Genomic DNA, 20215 nt, shown 5'->3' on the forward strand with positions numbered 1-20215 from the left:
GTTGTCGAGTAGACCTGAGTTCCTGTGTACGATGTAGGTAAAATTTCAGAGCCCTCTTAACGTCCAGAGTATGAAGAGCTTTTTCTGCTGTCGATGATGGTGTCGCGAAGAAAGTAGGGAGAACAATGGACGAGTGTTTGTGATACACTGTCGGAACTTTTGGGACAAACGTATGATTAGTTGCCAGGACCACTTTGTCCTTAAAGAATCTTAGGTATGGCGGGTCTACGACCAGCGCTTGCAGTTCCAAGATTCTCCTAGCTGATGTGATAGCAATCAAGAATGCCAGCTTCCACGATATGAATTTTATGTCGGACGTGGCCATAGGCTCAAAAGGCGGTTTCATTAAGCCTGCCAACACTGTGTTGAGACTCCAAGTTGGGGGGAAACGTTTTACCGGGGGAAAATTCGAAATAAACCCCTCATGAAGTGTTTCACAAGTCTGTCGCTAAATAGAGGAGACGACTGCCTCTTCCTCGTGAACCTTGAGATGGCCGCCAGGTGCACCTTTATCGATGTGAAGGATAACCCCCTCTCCGCCAAGAGGAGCAGGTAAGGTAGAACTTGTTCCGGCGTCACCAACAACGGTTGTAGGCCGTGTTGTCCTCGACACCATTCACAGAACCTCCGCCACTTATAGGAGTAAGATTTAGTTGTAGAAGGGGCTCGGGCCGCCTGCAGAATTTTTTGGCAATCCTCTGCAACGTTTAAAGCACCGAACTCCGAAAAGTCAGGAGCCAGGCTGTAAGGTTGAGACTGTCCGGGTCGTGATGCCACACTGTGCCTTTGTCCCGGGATAGTAGGTTCGGGACTCTCGGAAACGCTATGGGATGTTCCAGCGACAGGTGAAGCTGGTCGGAGAACCACGGTTGCTTCAGCCAGTGTGGTGCCACTAGAATTACCCGGCAATTGTATCTGCGTATCCACTGAATTGTCCTCCGTATGAGGGGGAACGGGGGAAAAGCATAAAGGAACATGTCCGTCAATGGGAAGGAGAATGCCTCCCCCATGGAACCCTCTTGAGGCCATCTGCTTGCGAATTGCTCGCATTTCTTGTTGTCTTTGGTCATTTCATCAGGTGAACTGTGTCCATTTTCCACTCGTGTATTTGGGCCATGCTTCTGCTCTGGGAGTCTGCTTGGGAGTTCCTCACTCCTGGAAGGTGATGAGCCACGATGGAAATTTCGTGCTTTAATGCCCAATGCCATGTTTTCTGGGCTTCTATGGAAAGAGTTCTTGATCGCGTCCCTCCTTGTTTCCTCAGATAAAACATGGCCGTTGTATTGTCGGTCAGTATTCGTACTCGCGAGCCCTTGATGTGTGGTAGGAATGCCTTCAAGGCCTATCGTACTGCTCTGAGTTCTAACACGTTTATGTGTAGGAGTGACTCCGTTGGAGACCAGCGACCCTGCGTTTGGAGAGCTCCCATGTGAGCTCCCCATCCGGTTAGGGACGCATCCGTGACTATGGTTCGCTGAAACTCCGGCTCCTGTAGGGGTACGCCGTTGTTCAGATTGTGGAAACTCTGCCACCACTGAAGGGTCCGAAGCAGCTTGTCGTCGTCGATGGTTATCTTGTCTGACCACGATCCTTGAGCCTGCGTCCATCGGTCCGCGAGGAATTCCTGGACTGGCCTCATGAATAGGCGACAGTTTTCCACCAGATGGATGCAGGATGCCATGGCCCCTAGGACCGAAACGTATTTTCTCACTGAGATCTTGGTGTATCGCCGTAGTCGGCATGCTTGTTGATTGAATCTTGAGGTTCTGTCGAGAGAAGGTTTCACTAGCCCTAACTGGGTCTCGAACTGTGCCCCGAGGAATACCAGTGATCTCGATGGCTGCAGAGAGGATTTTTCGAAGTTTATGGCGAATCCCAGCTGTTGTAGAAGCTGCATGGTGGCTTGTTAACTTGTGTTGGTCGACGCTGGGGAGGATCCCCTTGCCAGCCAGTCGTCGAGGTATGGGTATACATGGTGTCCTTGCTTCCTTAGCCAGGCCGCTACTGGAGCCAGGCATTTCGTGAACGTTCTGGGGGAGGTCTTGAGCCCAAAAGGAAGAATCGTGAATTGGTAGTGAGTCCGCCCTATTACAAATCTTAGGAATTTCCTGTGTTTCCGACACATTGGAATATGAAAATACGCGTCCTGTAGATCCAGGGACGCTAGAAAATCCCCCTCTTGAACGGCGCGGATCACTTCCTGCAGAGTGAGCATCTTGAATTTTAGGCTCTTCAAAGATTTGTTGAGATCGCGTAAGTCTAAAATGGGACGCCATTTGCCGTTCGGCTTTTTTACGACGAAATATCTTGAGTAGACTCCTTGACCTCTCTGTGATGTTGGAACTAATTCTATCACGCCCTTTGCTAACATGAGTGTTACCTCTTGTTGCAGTATCTTCAGATGGGAAAGAGCGGTGAACGCAGGTGGAATTTGCGGAGGGCTGTGTTTGAATTGTAGAGAGTGTCTGTTTCTTATAGTATCCAGCACCCATTGATCCGTCGTTATTCGTTCCCATTCGTCGACATATGCTGAAACTCTTCCCCCCAGAACGGTGTGTTGTATGTCACTGCTGATCTTTATTTTGCTTGTCTCTCGAAGACGACGGATATGATGGTCTTTTTCTGGAAGTCTGGAAGTTCCGGCGACGGTTTGCCGTTTGGGAGGCACGTCTGTATCCCTGGGAGGGGTAAGCTGATCTGCCAAAGGATCTGTCTCCAGATGCAGAGAATCTTGAATTACCTGAAGCCCCTCTAAAGGGACGAAAAGATTTGTAGTTTCTGCCACTCTGGAGGGCACTCAATGAACGTGCCGTGTCCGAGTCCTCTTTCATTCCCTTTAGGGCTTCGTCCACCTTCTCACCGAAAAGAAGGTCTCCCTCAAAGGGCATATCTAAAACTTTGTATTGTACTTCTGGCCTGAAGTAGGTACACTTAAGCCATGACTGTCGACGTAATACGACCCCATTATTGACTTGCTTGAAGCCTGACTCAGCGAGGTCCACCGCGATGTTTATTGCGTGATTTGAGGCTTCCTCACCTTCTCGGAGGAGTAACATCGCTGCCTTCCTATGCTCTTCCGGAAGATGATCAAGCAACGGAGCTAGCCTGTGCCACATCTCCCTATCGTATCTGGCAACAATTGCCAGAGAGTTTGCGGCCTTTACAGTGGTCGCTCCCACGGATAGCACTTTTTTGCCAAAGGCATCTTGGCGTCTCGCTTCGTTCTCCGGAGGAGTCGTGCACTTGTGCTGGGCCTTCGCCTTCCTCGCCGCTGCCGCCGACACCACCGAGTCTGGCGTTGGTTGGGAGGATAAACACTTGGGGGTAGACTCTGGAGCCTTAAACTTTTTTTCCAGGCGTCCTTTCACTGCCGGCTCTGAAAACCGGTGACGCATTGTCTGCAACCCCTCCTTCCATACATGGTCTAGTATTGGTATCGAGAACACAGACCTCCTTCTCTTACCCATGTGGTCGAACAAAAAACAGTCCTTTTTCTGTTCTTCCTGGGACAAACCAAATTCTTTGCCTGCCTTCTCCATCATAGAATGGAATGACGCAATGTCGACCGGAGGGGACGGGTGAGCTGGGCTTCTAGGGGTTTCCAACTCCACCTCTGACTCCCAGGTTGGATCCCTGGAGGGGGATGATGAGATATCCGACATGGCTCCCCTGTCAGACTCCGAATCTGGCAGCTCACCTTCCTCCTGTGCCAGTGCTGAGATTGGCGTGTGTAGGTGCGTCGGTTGACGGGACGGGCACGGCTCGTCGACGGGTGACTGCGGCAGGTTTGCCTGAGGTAGTCTCTGGTCCAACGACTGTAACAACGATTGCAGCGTGGACAGAATTTCCAACGACAAAACAGATTGAGGATTGAGAAGAGGGGCAGATACCGGTATAACGGATCCCCTCGTCGACGACTTGTCAGCCACTCGTAGCCCTAGGTCTGCTGGGCCAGCTATTCTCTCATTCTCGTCCTCCGAGGACAGCAACACAGCCTGTTCTTGAAGTAAAGTATCCGGGGGGGTCGGATCAAAAACTTCAGGCCTCCAGGCCTCCTGTAGAACCCCCATCGACGAGGCCATCGTCGACGTCGTCGTCGCTGGGACGGTGGATGCCACCTGCGTAAGTGGCAGGGTGGAGGCCGATGACTGGGCCGCCGTCGACGACGGTGACTTAGCAGGTGGTTTTGGCAGTCCCACCTTTTCCACACTTGGCTTGCTTTTACTCGACTATCGACTCGTGGTCGATCTATGATGATTGCCCGAGGAGGATTTCCTTTCCTTTGATGAAGATGATTTCTTTGACGAGGAGTCTCTAGTTGAGTGGCTTCCAGACGACTCTTTTTCCGTCGGTCGAGATTTCTTCGCCGGTGGTTCCGACGAGGTAGCGCGGCGTGATGTTTTCGCCGATTGTGTGGAGCCTACCTCCGAAGGGGGGTATGCCCCTGCTCCCTCATTCAGCCATGCCCCCAGTCGTCGACTGCGGTCTTTGAGGGTTTTTTGAGAAAACCCTTTGCATATGTCGCAGTTATCCGCCGAATGATGAGGGTGGAGGCAATATATACAATCCATATGTCCGTCCCCCTCGTAAACTTTTTTCAAGCCGCACGTCGCGCATGGGCGGAACAGCACTTTTCCTGACACGGAGGACATTTTCTGTACTCAAATTCCAGTAACGCAACCTTGTACAAAATAGTAAGACACGCAAGGAGATCCCACTACTTTGGAGACGGTTGAAATCTGAAGGGGAACCGCGGGGGTGGGCCTCTTATACTGGGACGGCCTACGGAGCATGCGTAGGCGGGTCCTAAAAGGACGTAGATAGGACACAAAAGTGTCGAAAGTTTTCCTATAGGAAAAGGCTATATATGTGTACCGAGGGGCCCCAGTCTGACGACAGGGAATATTCTAAGCATGTGAATCCATGAAAGATCCAATGCTGGAGAAAGGCAGTCTTTTATTTGTAACTCAAAGCTACCATCTGGTATAGTAAAGATGTCTTCGTTTGTGTTCCAAATAGAATTAATTCTGTCTTGAATTATTGAATTAAAGATAATTATTTTTTATCCAGAACTGGATGGCTTCAAGGCAGTCCAAGTGGCCTTGAAATTCTGGCCATCACCTCAACACCATATTACACACCTTTCCATCATCTGCACTGGACTTACTAGGCACTGAAGATGTCAGCAGAATTTTGAACAGGGATACCAGGCCACTTTGGTTAAATGGCCTCAATTGGACTCACTGAGGTATTACTTCAAATAATGATTGTATCCAACTCAGGAACATGCTGAGTATGTGGACAACCGAGGAGAAAGATGCCAGGATGCTGCCCAGTGGTCCAACATGACCTGCAGAACTACTCTACACTCATCCATAGCAGTGAAAATGTCATTCCAAAACCCCAACTGCACTGTCTCAGTACCTTTTTTCGGGCGGAAACTGGGATGGAATGGGGTAAAACAATGGTTGGAGTTTTAAAATGAAGGAATCTGATTACCTACGACATTTGCCACCAGTTTACATAGAACGGACAATTGGTAATGGGCTTGAAATTTTTAAAAAATAATAATTGTGGGGGTTTCAATGATTTTGTTTTAACAAGGGTGTGTTCACTCCTTTTTTAAGGGAAAGAGGGACCACATTGGCAGCCAAGCTAAGATTTATGAGGCGAGAACACACAAACACATGATATGAGGTTTACTGTTTTATTAAAGAAAATGGATGTGGAGGAATGGCTCTCAGGGGAGGAAGAACAACAAGGACATACACTGAGTCAGGATATGTCAAGTTATCATGTCTACCTGTGCCCTAAATGGACCAAACGTCCTAAATCCAAAAGTTGTGCGCCTGTTCTCTAGAAAGCAAGGGTTCTGATGGTCCTCCTCAGGATAGTATCCAAAAACGTCTCTCACATCCTCAGGCAGTTGAATTATTATCCCTGTGCACTCTTTGATCATGCTGGAATCTGGTTTTCTGAGACTCTGGACGTAGCTTGTCACCTGTGTTGGGCTGTGTTGTATTCTAGAACAGTGGATGGCCACCGTTGGACCATTTGTGTCCTCAGAGGTGTGGATTGGACAGGTGTGCAGATTCCCCCCGGCTCTCCTGGGATTTGCTTTCGTTCCTGGGACTAACTGGGCACACACTTCTCCACTTGGGTTGGTATGGAGAGAATCGTCTCTCCCTCTAACTGAGTACTCATTCTAAGGTCTTGGGCTAGAGTTGATGGTCTACTCTCTGGTACATTATTCTGCTCTGCCCTGTCTTTCTGGTATGAGTAGACCTGACGAGACAGCACCCTTCTTGCTCTGTTCATCCGAGGGGATATAACACTCCTGATTGTGGATACAACTCCCTTACTTGTTTCAGAAGCAAGTCCAGCACTCTCCTCCTGCCCCTGCAAGCCTCCGAACCTCTGTACCCAGGTCATCAAGATGCAGTAGGACTTGGGCTGGGTTCTCCCGTGGGTCCCTGGCTTTGTCCCCCTCCATGTTCCTGTCTCTGTCCTCAAAGGAATATCCTGTCTTTACCCTCCAGCTATTGCCTTCCTCCTCTCCTCTCGCTCCTATTCCTGCACCTCCTCCGGTATTTCCTCTCGACTTTCTCCTGCACCTGCTCTCCCTCCTGCTCTCTCTCCACACTGTGATACCACCCCCCTCCACCCCCACCCCTAATAAGCTCCTGTGGCCTTGTACAGCAAGATAATAAGGGGATTGTGGAAAAAGTGAGCCGACTGATTGCTCCATTAATTCCTGGTCGTCTCTGCTCCTGATTGGTCATGGCCATTGTCACGCAACTCGCTTAGTTTTGAGCAGACCCTCCTCTGCTTTATCTCTATGTGAGGGTAGTTGTGTATGGTCAAAGACCACCCCCTCCATGGGAATGCCATGTTAGGACCAAGCAGGGGAATTACAGCCGTTTTCTGTAACAGCATTCTGCCTGTCTTGTTCATACATGTGTGCCTGATGCCTGTCTCAGCTGGAGGTTTTGCTTAGAGGTTCAGTTCAAAATCCATGTCGAACCTTTCTCCACTAGCGCACACCGCGTTGGGAGTCTGACCTCCTGAATGGGAGTATGGACACACGCTAAGTCGAGTGTGTTTCCGTATTTCCACAGCAGTCTGTGTCTAAGTGTGAGACTATGGATTATCTGCCGACTACCTGAAGGAGGCACGTGGGCTTTTGATCTCTCTTGTCAGCATGGGAGGATCGGGGGAGCTCTGGGCATCCTCCAGTTATCGGCTCCGGCGGTCGCCTCATCACAGAGCAGGTGGCTCCCCTTGCTTCCACAGTTCCCCAATCTTCCTTTTGCCTTGTGGCCACGGTGACATCATCGCACAGCATTGTTGGGTTTACGTACGTGTTTACATTCATTTTGAAATAAGATCTGAATTCACTGGTCCCCGTTGTAACCACGGCAGCATTCAGTCCTCAGAAACGGAATTAAGATTGTCAAAGAGCTGAACTGCAAAGGGGATCAATTGAAGTTACCATTTTACATGCCTAATATTCTAAGCTGTGGAAAAAGCTTTTTTTTAATAAGATTTCAAAAGGGCGAGGGAAAAGAGTTTATATTCTAGTCATTGGTTTTCATGCTAATCTCGGATTCCACTCTTCTGTTGGATTGTTTCATCCTTTCAAGGTTTAGATGAATTCAGGGAGTTGAACGACTTTTATTACTTTCAATGACTGTCGAGGACAGCTCGTCCAGAAGCTGAGTAAAGTTAGATACATAAGCCTCCAAGGCAGCATCATAACTTAAGCCTCCAGCAGTAACCTGATACTCCTTATTGAGGTCAACATTTTAGACAGATGTTGCACTGCAGCGCCCTCAGGAATCACTGCTCTACTGGGTTTGTGTATGCTACCGCCTTGGCTCTAGCCCAGATGGCAATCACCAAAACCTGAAAATTGCGACATCCACATTTTTAGAAAAATTATTCAAAGTATTAGAACACTGGCGAGAACGATAAAAACTAGGACTACCAAAAAGGTGGTAAACTAAGTAAAATCAACTATGATTTGGCTGTCTTTTGCAGCGTATGATCTTTTTAAAATTAAATTGTAGATTGTGAAAGGGTTGTAATAAACCATATACACTTAATAAAAAATACATTTTAAAAAACCTGAAAATTGATGAAAAAAGTGTTCAGCGTATTAAAGGCATGGCGCAGGGATCTTCAACCTTTGGCTCTCCAGATGTTTTGGACTACACCTCGCATCACCCATAGTCAGCATAGTCAATGGCGAGAGATCAAGGAATCTGTAGTCCAAAACATCTATCGAGCCAAAGGTTGTGGACCCCTGCCCTAGCCTTTGACATATGGGCAGCCTGCACATTGCAAGTACCAATTCTCTGGCATGACTGACTTATGCTTTCATCCTTCCAACTTTGATAAATCAAGTAATATTAAATGGGGTAATAATAACACCTGTCATGATAGCTGGCAGAAGTGCAAGGAATCCGACATCAAGCGCTATTTAAGGACACACAAGGTTATTATTACACCCTGAAACTGGAGATGAGAGGCAGAGGAACATATAATATCAATGGTATGACCTCTGGTGTGGCTAAGTCCAGAGATACATTGATGAAGTCACATAAAGGACAACGATTGGTGGAAACTTATACGATCAAATCAGTGGAGCCATCAGTCAAAAGGTCCAGGTCCCCAAGTTGAAGGGATGCAATAGTGTCTAAGAAAACCTCTATGCAACCCTCTGAGCACACAGAAGCTAACCTGAGGCATTGAAAAATTGGAGTAACTCCACCCCTCCTCCTGTTCTGTCTTTCAATTTGTATGATTACCGGTCGACACTGGCTCATATGGAGACTTTTCTGCAGAATAGTTCTTAGACTTAGAAAATGTATTTCCTCTTTTATTACGGAATGTAACACAATTTAACATAGATCACATGTTAATAAAGCATACATATCATAGAGGCCAACGTTCATTGCGTGCACATTCCTTGAGAAAATTATTGTTACTCTCAAAACATGTCAACTGCAGAGTAGCGATGAGTCCCAAAAAGGGTAATATTAATACTTGATTGTTGGATGTCTTTGAGAGATGCCTGTGTTGGGCTGCAAAAAATAAAGTCATATTCAAAAATACACTGGCTGTGCCCTCTCTAACTTATTGATGATTTTGCATGAGTTCTGTGGCTAAAAGTTGATATGAAAATCCTTCCATGAGTGCACTTTATAGGGAATGTGTCCTTCTTAGCCAATGATATCAACTCAGGTGGCAAAAATACACTTTGCACTGTTCCATGGATCAGGGTGTTTGTTGGCAGTGCAAAGTCACTTTGCACTAGTGAGCAGTCACTTTGCACCATGCAAAGAAATCCATGAATCAGGCCCTATATAGGGGAATGTGTGCTTCTTAGCCAATGATACCAACTCAAGCGAGATTTCCCAGTAGGTTGGGCCTTTAATGAGGTCTCCAGCACTGTTACCCCCAGACCAGAGAAAGCCAATCTGCAACAGTGTCAGGGACGGGTAAGCCGAGAGGTATGTTTTCATATGGGGTGGGGAAATCTGATGGGGGCTGGAAGGGAGACGCAGGTGGCAAGAGGGCAAGCGAGACTGGGGTATTGCGGCATACCAATGTGACGCAAGAGCTCAAAATGCAGATCCTCCCAGTGGAAGTGCCCTGCATTACGTGCCCTCCGACGGATTATCACCAATGCGCGAGAGCTAATCATGCGATCATGCATCTTTCCAAGGGCCATTACAAGACAAAGTTAACAAAAGCCAAGGCATGCTACTATCTGGTAATGGCCCGCGAAGGAGCCGTCGTTGCTATTAGAACATTTCACCCAATGAGGGTAGAAAGAAAAGGAAAGATGAAGGAGAAACACTGGAATATAGGGACAGACAAATGATAACAGCCATTACTGCCCGCTTCGACTGCATTGTCTACACTGGAACTGTCAATATTTTAATGTTCCAATTAAGCTTTATAGACCCAGTCCGAGGACAATACAAGGTGTTATGGGCCCTGAAGACTAAGTTAAATGCCCGAGCATATCAAGGTTGTGTAATGAGGTTTCTGGGGACATAATGTGATTTGAGGCCCAGGGGTGCAGTCTACTAAGCTATTATACCTATCACTCTTTTATGAGGAGAAACAAGGAAATAAATACTAAATGCAACTAATGCCATTGTGCACCTATACAAAGGCTGGGGGGGGCGCCCACTCCGCTCCGGTATTTTAATTAACAGGGGTATGGAGGGACCTGTTGATAATATTCAAAATCGTGTGGGCTGTCGTGGCGATTTGGCTGAGGGTATGTATCCACAGGCCTATTCCTAGTATAAGAAAATCTGCCTGGGCGGTGGTGGGGAAGTGGCTGTGGGCACTCTGCCCTGCCACTAGACTTGGAATGTGGGTTTCTGAAAAATATGCAGTCTATAGTGGTTTGTGTTGCCCAGAGATTGTCCACAGAGAATGCTTTGTGACTATGCCGAAGGTTACACGTAGCTTTATAGCTCTGAGCTGCATTCCACACCAGCTCTTAATCGCCTTGAAGGCCAAGTGAACTCGGGCATTAACATTGGCTCAGGGTCATTATGAGCCGCCTGTGGCTGAGGGCTATACAGTGATTAGTACATGTGCTGTTAGAGCCTGTGGGTACTAATGAAGAACCAGGACCTGGTGGCAGGGCTGCAGGCAGCATTGAAAGCATGATCCTGGCGGCTGGCGATGCGAGAAAGAGAAGGCTGGCATAGGGGGAGAATGGAGAGCAGTGCCATCAAGCGAGACAGGGACTGGCGCAGACAACATGGATGCCCCCAGCTGCCAAGGTGACAGAGGGTAGAGGCAGTGGAGAAGCAAGCAGGAAGATGGTGGCCGAAGCTGCAGCGTGTTGAGTCAAGACAGCAGGCAGGGCTGTGATTAGCAGAGCTGAGCCAATCAGAGACTACAGCTTTAATTCTTGGGGGTACTAATCATTGTTAGTATGCGTGCTATGATCAAGTGCTGCTATCCTTTTTGCAGAAAAGTCCTCTTCTGACCCCATGCAAACCTTTACTGAACATGTGGCTTTGTCGCCTATTCCGAATGAAAGTTTGGATAACAGACATGTCCCTCTGAATACGCCATATAAGACACGACACACCCATTCCCATTAATATTCATTTCGCACTGCGCGCGGCGGGCACTGCGTACTGTACCTACCGGCCATTGTTGACCATAAATGAAGATTTGGCTGCGGGCAATGTCGACTCTGTTCCAGGCTAAGGCAAGACTCAGTTGGTCTGGAGCAGAGGCGTTGGCACCTGCGTATGAAAAGATATAGGAATACGCGTCAGTCACACATCAATGCATCAGGCCGTAAGAACATTACAACAGACTGCTTAATGCACATGGCAAGACCCATTCATTTCATCACGAGCACCAAATGTTCACCCAGACTGGCTGATTGCACTATATTCTTGCTTCAGCAATCTGCTGTACAGTGTGATGTAATCTAATTTTGGGGATTAAGTATAGTGTGGGAGCTGAGTGGGCTGAACACCTGCCAAAGAACCTGAAATTCACAACTCATTTGAGTGTTGGTGCTGACTCATGCGTTCACCTTCTTAGTAGGCTAATAATAAAACCTGTAATTTAAAGGAGTAGGTACAATTTAGTGGTATGCACGATTAGAGTAACTATTATTAGCGTTTTTCAGCATTTTCTGTTATTACAGCAATAAATATATGAATAGGAATATAACAATAATTATTTTCGTATTCAGACAATATAATGTGTATTCTTTTCCCACTATAAGGAAGACAAGTTTTGCAAATGTGACTTACCAAAACATAACAGAACATGGTACGTCATAAAAGGAAGTATCACAACCTGCTAATATAACAAAGCTGCTGTTGATTTCAAAAACACAGACATAGATTAAATGAAAAATGAGCAAAACGCATTTAAAAAAAGAAAAATGTTCTTGGGTAGGAAAAATTAAAATAAACACAAGATGGGAAAGAAGTGTCAGGCCAAAGGGGGGGGGAGAGAGAGAGAGAGAGAGAGAGAGAGAGAGAGAGAGCGAGAGAGAGAGAGAGAGAGAGAGAGAGAGAGAGAGAGAGAGAGAGAGAGAGAGAATGGTGGGTTGGCAAACGTAAGGTGTACATTAAAAAAACATTTGAGGTAAGATAAACATAGGGATCGCACTATGTTTCCAAATCATGACTTCACGCCTATGAAATGACATTAAATCTTGTCAAAACACTAATACATTTCCTGATAAGCAGATTCCCAGAGCCAGGCAGCAGGTACACATTGGGTATTGGATGGTAGGCACCTTGGCAGGTAAATCCTTCCCGAACCCTTGCAAGTCCCAGGTGGGGTTACAATAAAAGCTGTGGCAGCCCACATGTATTTGTGTGGGGGGGCTTATCTTGAGCATGGCCATCCATATCTCAATGTAACGCGAGGCATTACACGCGCATGCCCCGGAAGCGGAACATGAGATTCACTTACTCAGTGCTCTAAGAGCAACTCTGGGGTGCATTAATACATTTCTCCCAGGATATCTATCATGAGGAAATGGTCATAGTCTCCTGCAGGTAACATACCCTTTGTGATGCTCCGCTATTATCAATTCAGGTTGTTATGCTACTTTGCAATATTTATTTCATGCTCTGCTACATAATGAAGTTATCACAGCCTGTCTGAGGACCCACCTGTGCCTTCAATAAACTATATCAAATTAACCAAAGACTAGCAGATCTTCAATATCTTCTCTTTAAAGGCATTGGCCATACAATTGAAAAAGGTCTGCGACCATCAAATCTTTTGTTCTTTGTTACGATAGGGGTATGGAACTCTACAATAATACATAACATGATTTATGTGAGGGTGCAGGTAATATAATCTGATTATGCTCGTACTGGTTTTTGGAGTTATGAGCACATTTTAATATTCCTTAGTATATTTTAGCAACACAACCGTGCATACAGATCCAGATTCGCAGACTTGTTTGGATTAGTAGGCCCGTGAGAAAAGTCTGCAAACTGGGTTGAACGTTAACAAACCAGCAGACATGAGGGAACACGTAAAATGCTGCGAAAACGGTGGGACACAGTAATAAAATGCATAGACCCATTCCCAGGTACTCAACAACTCCCATTCAGTGTAGAGTAAGCATAGGCAGGCAGACAACCTTTCCTGCCACTGCTACAGCCATAGGAGAAGAAATGGCCACCAGCCTCTACATAACCTTTGCCTGGTCCCTGCCTGACCACATGGACCTAGGCACATGACACAATCAGGAGACAGACCGGCCCTGCAACCCAGGTACAGACAATTATTCAAAATAACACCCAAGGGGAGGAGGGACGGGACTTTAAAAGGCAGCCAGCTCTGACAGGGAATGCTGGAAGAAAACGTACTGCAGAACCTGGGGGACCACAAGTGTGGACGCTTGACAAGCAGAGAGGAACATGGAGGAGCCTTGAAAACAGGTACTAGTGTGTCATAAAATTAGCAAAGTGTGGGAAGAGTTGTGTTAAAAAAGAGACGTTTAGTGAAGTTTGAGTAGGGGTGTCTTTTGTAAATGAAGGAAAGTATATTGTTGGGAGGGGAGATAGTGAGTTGAAGCAGAATGAGGATAAAGAAAATGTGGTTTGGAGCCACGACCGATGGATACCACCTGTGACAGGGAGACAAGGAGTTTCATCTGGAAAGAGGACGAGAGAACAGTAGTACAAGATGAAGAGTAGAAAATAAAACATTTGGTTGGGAATAACAATACTGATTTGGAACAGGAGTGGGAGTAGAAGTCAAAGAGAAAAACAGAGTGTTTTGGAGCAGCAACAGCGGGAAACCAATTGTGAGAGTGAGACAAGGTGTATCATCTGGAAAGAGGAAGAGAGGATGGTAGTACAGTAGGGCGATGAGATAAGAAAAGAGACAGAAAAGGATATTCTTGTAAGAGGATGGCAGGAGATAAAAATGAGAGCACTTGTTGAAGAAAGGACAGAGGATGATACAAAAGTGTAGAGATACAGGATAGAGATCATTATAGAGAATAGAGGGGAAGTTACTATTTGGGAGAAGGAAAGTTAAGCCTTTGGAAGAAGAGAAGATTGTTGTGAGAAGTAGAGATGACAACAGGTTGGAAGAGACATGGGAATTTGAATAGAGATACTACTTAGAGGGTAGTGTGGGGTGAACGTTTAAAGTGAGGGAGGGGCATAGACCATCAGGGAGAAGATTTAGAAAGGGAAACCAGCAATTTAGATAGTGAATACTGGAAGGTTTGGAGGATCACATTGATCCAAGGGAAAGTACAGAGACGGGTGGAGGAATGAGATAGCAGAGCTATGCCGGGGGACAAATGGCCAGCCCAGGAGTAGAAGGAACAGGTGTGAGGTATAATATAGCCCCAGAATGTCAGAAATAAAAAGACCAGGCAAGGCCAGTATTAAAGAGTGAAGCTGACTGGTGCTATCCATTGGAAAATGCAGGCCAGTCCCAAAACACTTCTTCTTTTGACTTAAGGCCTAGGACATGGACAGAAAAGGGCCTCTTTCAACTTTACAAAAATGAACAGGCACTTGAGTGAAGGAAAATGTGCCTGAAAACTTAAGATTGCTAGATGTGCCCAATGCATGGCAAAAGACATTTGTGGCTGAAAATGCTGTTTTAATAAAATATGAAAAGATACACTTTCTACTTAAAGAGACAGATAGCAGCGTGTACAATATCTTTATGCAACATGAGACTATGATCCAGGAATCCAGGTGAAACCGAGTCTACGACATTTCACACAAGGGAAAAGAGTGTTTATTTCAACAGCCAAAATTACATTTAATGGAAAGGCTTATTTAATTTTTCATAATTGAACACTGGTGCTCTCTGTTAACTGGCCTGTTTGGTGAAATTCTGACTATACCGCAGGGTTAATATTTTGGAAGGAAAAACTATATGTTATAAACAACCGGTTTAAATATAATTTACTATGCAACTGGGTAAACACAATGCAGTGCAAAATGTCAAAAGGTAAAAACCTTTGTTTGATCTAAATCTGTACTTGGATGCAGAGGGGCATTTCCACTGAAATGAAACTGTGACCCATGACATGTTGGAGCTGGCCCTACCAAGAAGCATGACTGGTTGTCCATCAGTTGCTGATTGAAGTAACCTTGTGGTCAAGTTTCCATAAAATTGTACATTAAAAAATGAGCAAGGCCTTTGAAGCCAAGAAGGACAGGTGAAGATAAACACAGATACACCAGATGGCTGGTCACATATTTTCAGGGAAATGGAAACCTACCATGTGATGCTTTGCTATTGATTAAACATTGAATATAGTTTGTCCTTCATAAAAGGAGCAGCGTGTGTCTGATGGAGCCCATCTGGGTACAAATTAAACAGGAGAAAAATCCCAATGTGACCTTGTAAAAACAAAATCTGTGTGATGTACATAGTTTAAGTTGTGTGGAAAAAAGTATGATTTTTGCAATTTACGTACACCTGAGCAATGGGAGAGTTGGCATGGGGGTAGATCATGGAAATAAGGTCTAAATGGGAAATGGTCCCATTTTTAGAAATTTCGGCGCAGCAAAAAAATGCGAAAAACAGTATCTCCGCTTAGGAAGGGCGCAACAAAGTTAGTATGGCCAGATTCGCCGTAAAATATAGAACCCATATATATATATATATATATGTGTAAAAACACATGTAAATGGAGGGTTGTAGCACTACAAAAAAAAAACACAAAACATCACAAGGTTTCCCAGCACTCAAGACCAAAACCCCTTCTTACAAAAATACTTCGTTTTTATTCATTATAAAAACAACCAACCAACTGTGCAAATATGCAATAAAGGGCAGGCATAAATTAGGTCACCCTCTAGCCTGGCTAAACATAACCAATTGTGTTACCATTTATTGTTCTCAGTTTGGTTGTTTTGACATACCCTATTGTGTTACCATTTATTGTTCTCAGTTTGGTTGTTTTGCATTAAGTATCTGTTCTATCACTTGTCACTATAGGTGGTGGTCACAGACTATTTTCAAAGCACTACTTCGTTTAAACTTTGTATATTTTCAACTGAGTTGTTAAGCTTTGTATATCTTCAACTGAGTTGTCAATACAGTCCATCCAAGGATTTGTGAACACTAAGAACTTTCTACCCTTAATGGAAGGAATCCCCTTCTTTTTAGAAAAGATTACAAATGCATGACTTTGAAATGCATTTTACAGCAAAATAAAATAAAAGCTGTATTTTCTATTTTCTATTTTGTTGTCTGAACTCTTTCAAATTCTATGAGTACTACTACATTCAAAGTGATTCTGTATGTATGAGACATGATTGAATAAATTCAGGTCTACTGAAGCCAATTAGCAGACCCCAAAATTTCAGACGTCAGAGCAAACCCCTTTTGTACCTAAAGTTTCCTTTCCTAGCTCCAGCTACGAGTCAGGCAGTGCACTATTTTGGCTACTTTGTTTTTTCATATATATATATATCATCATGGGTTATTTGAAAGACCAAAGGAGTTATTTCAGTATGACATTTTTCAGAATAAAATCCTTGTCAATGTGTAATTATGTATCTATTCCCCTCCCTCAGCCTACATCATAAATATCTCCCAACTTCGGGTGCTATCAGCAGCCAGTGGGCTTTCTGGTGGGAGGTGAAAGGAACATGCTAGCCAATTCTGACTGCAGGAATTATGACAAGGTTGCTGTGTCACTAGCCCTAGAAATGGCCGGGTTTTCATCAGAACTGAGCTTTTGTGAATTATTCCGGGAGAGAGATGCTGCTGGACTCTTGCGAGGAACAACTAGCAGAGATGCCTCAATCCTTGCATTGGAGACAGTGGCTGGGACATAGAGAAGCTAGCTGGGACCCAAAACTGAGGAGCAGAAGGAGTCTGGGTGCAGGAGAAAATCCCTGACAGAAAGCCCTTCACCAGACCTGTGCTGTCCTCAGAGGATCCCTGCTGTTTTCCCTGACCAAAGCCTCCCATGTAAGTAGATATCCCAAAGCCATCAATTGTGTGGGGAGCACCTGCCTCTATCCCTTTCCATTAGTGGGTAGACGGTGTTGAAACTGGGAATGCCCTTTGCACAATTTATTAAATCCTACTCAAACGTATTTCCCCATTAGGAAACTTCCTCTCTGTTGAAATTGCATCGTGCTGGGAGCAGCCAACCTTAATCCTTTCCATTAAAGTGTGGGGAGGAGGGAAACGGTGTATATACGTAGCACATTTGATTAAAGTAAATCAATTAATTCCCACATAGAAAATCACAGGATGAGGTTTAGAATTTGAAACTAACAATAGCTCATGTCTGGTGTGTTAGAGCTGCTATAGCCATACAGACCTGGTTGACTGTCTCTGAAATCCCTGGCTTCCACATAGAAAGGGGGGGGTGTCCATCATCCCAAAAAGATCCATAAAACACCACCTTTCAAGTCAGTGTGGAGGGTCTACAAATGCAATTCTTCTTTCATTTTAAATCTGAACTACAACATATTGTTCTCATCTGTATGTGTGTTGAACAAATGTATTCCCCAGTCCTTTTAAATCAGAATTATAAAGTATTGCATCTCAGCTATCTGTGGGTACACAAACAAAATGTACCTTTTGGTTCCCATTTTTCTCTCACCCCAAGTGTGTTGAAAAAAAATGTTAATTTCAGTTCCTTTTTCCCAAACTTGCCTTTTAAATAACAAGCCCAAAACGATTTTTCCCATTGAATTCCTTTCCGAAACAGCGCCTTTTTAAATCAGCAGCAAAATGATTTTATCATTGTGCTTACACTCCTTGCACCTTGCTTTTCAATCAAAGGAGTCATATTTGATTGAGGGCTGGAGTGTGGGGGTTGCTGGGAGAAAATTATTGCTTCAAATTAAGTTATTTCTGTGGATCTTGTGTGGGATTGGGAATGCTTTCTATTAGTTACTTTGAAATTAAATCTGTGTAAGCCATTATCGCATGTTTCAAAATTTGATCTGTGTTGTTTTGTATAACCGAGTTATTGTGTGATCTTGGGTGTTGCCAAGGCATTGGTGGCTGGTGTTACCTTTGTGTCAAATATTAAATGAATATATATATATATATTTGTACTACACACTGGCCTGGTTCCTAGTCCATTGGTGACACAGGGTATTTGTTGGAGTTGGGTGTGAGACGGGTTGGAGGCCTCACCAAATTGAACCTAAAATAAAAGTGCTTTATTGTGCGCCACCTTGCTTTGGGGGAAAGGAACTCCCTGAGTTGAGAGTGACTGCATAATAAACCGTGTCACAGGAAAAGGGGCAAGGGTGAACCCTGATAGCAGCAGAGTGTGACAAGGGAGAGTAGACCCCGGGTTCTCCACCAAGGGGCACCGAATCCTCTCAGATATGCAGACCAGGGACACGGCCTGACAGGACGTTTTCGACAGCCTGCAAGGGGGAGTGTCCCACAGAAAGCACCTAGGAGGCAGTGAGCATGAGTTTTCAGAAGACATCTGGCTGCGAAGAACCATGTGTCCATGACTGGCGGAAATCTATGCCCAAAACTTAGGCTCAGAGAACCGGATGGCCCCAATCGGTTTACACTGGGAAGAACAATGACATCCTCTTTTCGGAGTGAATCTTTTAAGATTTAACTCTTTATCTGTGTTTGAGACTTGGAGGAGCTTTGGAACACTTTATTTTGCACCTATCACTTGACTTGGATTGTTTGCGTTGTGTTCTGCAAGTTGGATGTACTGACTATTTTGTGAGAAAGGAAGCCATTGAGAGCAAGAGGGGAGGCCCCCCCTAATCTAATGAGAGACTGCCCCCTTTTTTCACATCACATTCCGACACTTGGAAATATGGTCAGCCCGATCCTACGCTTATTGAATTATGTGACTATCCGTCACATTTAGCCTTAGTTCTACAAAAAAAGGGTGACAAAAGCCTTAAAACCATACGTTTGTCCCTTAGTATGCTTTCTGGAGAAACTGTGGTGAAACAACATTCATGCCAGCGGCTCAACATTGCACTACCAGCTTGACTGTCGAGGCACCACATCACATTTTTGTAAGATGAGTATATCTTTTCTGCAATGCATCAGAATAATAGTGGTCAGAAGTGTTCAGGGGGTTGGTTATATGCCCAAATAAGGACTTGACGGGCGCTGATAAACTGGTCTCTCGCATGACAGCAATCTGCCTGGTGTGAGATTCTGCTGTTCATATCCACTGTGGGTGTTCAACGTGAAAGTCAGATGCATGGATAAGCTACGTTATTACTTTTGTGCACATTAACATCCCCCTTACCAGGGGACCTCTCTCTGTGACATCAGAGACTGCGTGGCCTGATGCCTTTGATGTAGAAGTGAAAGTAATACATTGCAGAGTAGTGAGAATCTAGATCAGAAAGTGCCGTGATCATATATGTTACAATCTAGATCAGGGGTTTGCAAACTACGGCTCTGCAGATGTTTTGGACCAAGACTCCCATGATCCCTTGTCATTAACTCTGCTGGCTCGGGCAGATGGAGTTGCAGTCCAAAACATCTGGGGGGCTAAAGGTTCATTTACGAGGGCTGATTCATGAAGAATTTGCTAAGAGTGGCACTGACTTACCTCTGACAGCGAGGGGTAAATCTGCGTTCCTCATAGCAATCCCCTTGATAGCCCTGGCTCTGCACTGGTTATCCCTGGTCACAGAGGCAGTGCCAGTGACCACTGTCTTATTTACGTAAGTGCCAAAAAAGTGATTTATTTCCGCCAAAATATTTTGTTTCAGGAAACATTTGCTGGCCTGAAATAAATTACTTTGATTTTGACATTTGTGTTCCTTCTTTTCATAATTGCAATTGCCTAAGCATCTACCAAGGCAGCATACATAATCTGATGCTTCTGTGATTACAGAAGTGCTACTCTTTAATTGTAAAAAAAGCACCCTTCTTTGTGCACTTTTTTCAGTCAGTCATCAAACTTTTATTCGTTATCAGACCTTCAAGTCATTACATCATTTTACATACACAGCGTAATGTGATTTAAAATCCATCTTCACACTATATACATTTCTAAAAATGAGGAGAGCCCCGCTCGCAGCCTCATACAATTATTGTTACAACCTTGTATTTAGCTGGTAGTTGAAGACAGTACATTCTTTCTTAACAACCAAGCCCTGTGGATATAACGTGCCATTGCAAATACAGGCTGGGTTTGGAAATTCTGCCTCAGGTACATCATAGCAGATCCTGTGTCCCTGATCCC

The 20215-nt window shown here is 45.0% G+C and overlaps 1 protein-coding gene across 7 annotated transcripts in view; it reads right to left on the bottom strand.

Moving 5' to 3' along the window:
* TRPM3 (transient receptor potential cation channel subfamily M member 3) overlaps positions 1-20215 on the bottom strand; it is a 1922641-nt gene that overhangs the window by 561211 nt on the left and 1341215 nt on the right. For all 7 annotated transcript variants that reach the window (XM_069625801.1, XM_069625800.1, XM_069625799.1 and 4 more), the window contains exon 10: positions 11185-11285. In XM_069625801.1, the coding sequence (XP_069481902.1) occupies positions 11185-11285 (101 nt within the window). The remainder of the gene's footprint in view (positions 1-11184; positions 11286-20215) is intronic.

Source organism: Ambystoma mexicanum, chromosome 6p (assembly GCF_040938575.1).
Source record: "Ambystoma mexicanum isolate Mex_15411 chromosome 6p, UKY_AmexF1_1, whole genome shotgun sequence".
NCBI lineage: Eukaryota > Metazoa > Chordata > Amphibia > Caudata > Ambystomatidae > Ambystoma > Ambystoma mexicanum.